This window comes from Sinocyclocheilus anshuiensis, unplaced genomic scaffold (assembly GCF_001515605.1).
Source record: "Sinocyclocheilus anshuiensis isolate Anshui unplaced genomic scaffold, SAMN03320099.WGS_v1.1 scaffold868, whole genome shotgun sequence".
Taxonomy (NCBI): domain Eukaryota; kingdom Metazoa; phylum Chordata; class Actinopteri; order Cypriniformes; family Cyprinidae; genus Sinocyclocheilus; species Sinocyclocheilus anshuiensis.
This window is the reverse complement of record NW_015552624.1, coordinates 524,845-528,085: the sequence shown is the minus strand read 5'-3', so window position 1 is coordinate 528,085 and position 3,241 is coordinate 524,845. Positions and strand designations below refer to the sequence as shown.

General features: G+C 32.4%; 1 protein-coding gene across 1 annotated transcript in view; it reads right to left on the bottom strand.

Annotated features, from left to right (window-relative positions):
• The window catches only part of LOC107666348 (junction plakoglobin-like), a 77,436-nt gene that overhangs the window by 33,125 nt on the left and 41,070 nt on the right, over positions 1 to 3,241 (bottom strand). Inside the window, exon 3 of the mRNA XM_016457611.1 lies at positions 380 to 450. Coding sequence (XP_016313097.1) covers positions 380 to 450 — 71 coding nt within the window. The remainder of the gene's footprint in view (positions 1 to 379; positions 451 to 3,241) is intronic.

Here is a 3,241-nt window from a genome sequence, read left to right as displayed (position 1 = left end):
TATACAGTATATATATATATATATATATATATATACAGTTACAAATTGCTGTAAAAAAGAGCCACATTTTGATAGTAACATACTGTTTTCCAACAAAACAGTAATATAGCGTAGAAAATAGTGCATTCTGGGTCATATTTGTTATTTTAGAGAAATTACAATATACCGTGAATTAACAGCACTCAAAGATGACACTCAGAGACTTTGTCCCAAATCGCACCCTATACCCTCATTCACGATTCCCTACATGAGTGGACTAATATAGAACACCTGCTGTTAACAAGCAGATTTATTGAAGGAAAGAGACACAACAAGAACAGAAACAAGAGAAACACAAGAACACTAACTGACTTCGGCCACTGCCTTAGATGAAATCAACTGAAATAAAAGACATTAAATCTAACGTCTGCTGCCACTCTTCCACCTTCACAGCCCCCTCTGCCTCACTCACTGCAGAAGATGAGCATGAAAATTAGCAAATATTTGACAAAGGCTTAGCGCCTCAGATCAAGATTATTTCAAATAGAGTCGACAGATGTGATTTCATGGAAAATTATAAAATAATTTATTTAATTTCATTATATATCTTATTTTTTCATATATACTGTATATATATATATATATATATATATATATATGAAAAAATTTATATATTTTAATTATGCTGTTTTTTTCATCTTGCATCTTTAACCCTTTAAACCACACTGCAAAATCCTCAGTTTTATATAATAATTCTCTCTCTCTGTGTGTGTGTGTGTGTGTGTGTGTGTGTGATGAACACCTGCTGTTAACAAACAGAATCACTGAAGGAAAGAGAAACACAAGAACTACACTTCGGCCACTGCCTTAGATGAAATCAACTGAAATAAAAGACATTAAATCTCTCAAGATCTCAACAGAGGATGATTAAACAACTCCATAAACAGCATTGCCAGCTTCACGCATTACTAACCAGATTGACTTGATTTCTGTCAGACATCTACAGTAGTTCTTAGTGATAATTACAGAGGTTTCGATGATGATGTTTTACGGTTTCCTTTGAAGTTACCGTTGTGGAGATCAGTGTTTGCTTTAGTTGGGCTCCTGACCCTTGACTTTTGAACATTGTTTTTTTTTAAACAGCTGTAACTGCATTTAAGATACATAAAAAAACTGTTCATCTGATGATGTTTGCTATTTTAGTGGTCATGATCATCATCTACTCTGCTGATTTACTGATCTCCTTCAGTGTCTAATTGTATGGGTGTTGATTTATATTTTTTGATTATGGTATTCCAGTGATTCTACGGCATGAGAACCATGTCATTGTTGTGACAACCAGAAAATATGAAGGATTTAAAAACACTTTGTACTTAAAACATTTTGAACTACAACATCATTGGAGACATCAAGAATCAGCATATGAAGCTCAACAATGGTGACAATCAAAAGCTTCATGCCGCAATCAATGCATGCTAAGTACCAGTACAGTACACAACTCATCCATGACTCCCAGCATGCATTGTCATGAAGAAATTATGCTGCTGAATTGTCCAGTTATTTTCTTTAATTCTTACTATGCACTTTTATTTTTGTGTTGAGTTTTAATACTGCTTCTTCATTTGCTGTAGTATCACAGTGGTGGTAACATAAAAATGAAGGTGTGTTCCTATAATATACTTTCGGTAGAGAAAGAGACACTGAATAAGGTCAGTGATTCAGGTGTTACATGATGATTATGCCATTAACAAAACATAACCAACAATACCAAATTTCTTTTTCTCTGCTCTTTTTTGCCACAACAAATGTGATTTAAAAACACACGGTTACAGCAGCCAAAAAAAAGTTAATGTTAAAAAGTCATGGGTAAGAGCCCAACTAAAGCAAACACTGATCACCATCATGGTAGTGTCAAATAAAACAATAAAACATCAACATCTAAGCCTCTGTTAACTTTCAATAAGCGCTTCTGTAGATGTCTGACAGAAATCAAGTCAATCTGGTTAGTAATGCGTGAAGCTGGTAATGCTGTTCGTGGAGTTGGTTAATCATCCTCTCCTGAGATCTCGAGAGATTTAATGTCTTTTATTTCAGTTGATTTCATCTAAGGCTGGAAGTCAGTTGTAGTTCTTGTGTTTCTCTTTCCTTCAGTGATTCTGTTTGTTAACAGCAGGTGTTCATCACACACACACACACACACACACACACACAGAGAGAGAGAATTATTATATAAAACTGAGGATTTTGCAGTGTGGTTTAAAGGGTTAAAGATGCAAGATGAAAAAAACAGCATAATTAATTAAATTAGCATAATTAAAACTGTAATTCATTTCCTGCAACAAACTGTAGAAAAACAGTAATATGCTGGCAACCATGCTGCCAGTAAATTACCGTATTTATGTGTTTTTGCACAAGAGAGATCTGTTAGTTTCATTTAGTGTTGTGGGTCAACAAGAGTAGAGCCTGTGCATCAGTCAATGATGAGCCCAGAAACACTGATGTTCTGCTGCATGTTGCTTTATTTAAAGGCAGTAACTGTGGAGTTGCTGATGCAGTGATGATATCTTTCATTTGAGATTTGAGTAAAAGTCATGCTCTGATTATTTCACTATTACACATTAAGTGTTTGCGGTTTTATATTAAGAAACGTTCCTTTTTAGTGGACTCAAATGAAATAAGTTCACGGTACTAACACCGTATAAACACTAGTTTTTAAACTCGAATGGTTTGAAGCAATCGGTTTCCCAAATGAAATGAGTCACCTTACATGGTATTATTATGGTAACCTACAGTAAAAATGGTAGAATTAAAAAAGGGTAAATTAACGGTAGAGAGTTGTAAATTAACAGCAGAATGCTGGCAACCACAGCTGCCAGTATTTTACAGCACAATTTTTTTACAGTGATATAATGTTAATATATTTATAATATATATTATGTATAACCCTGGTAATTCTGACTCATAAGCAATATATTATACAATTAAAGGTTACATTTAATGTTAATGTGTAAATAATATATTAAATCTAATACTTGTAATTTTGATAGAATTTTGATGTGTATAAATGCTTGTACTTTTGATAGAATTATCATATATATTATTAATATATTATATAAATATAATATAAATGCTTGTAATTTTTATAGAATTATCAAATATGTTATCAAAATATTATACAATTAAAGGCTACATGAACTGTTAATATAATAATAATAATAATAATATTATTTATTATTATTATTATTATTATTATTCGCACACA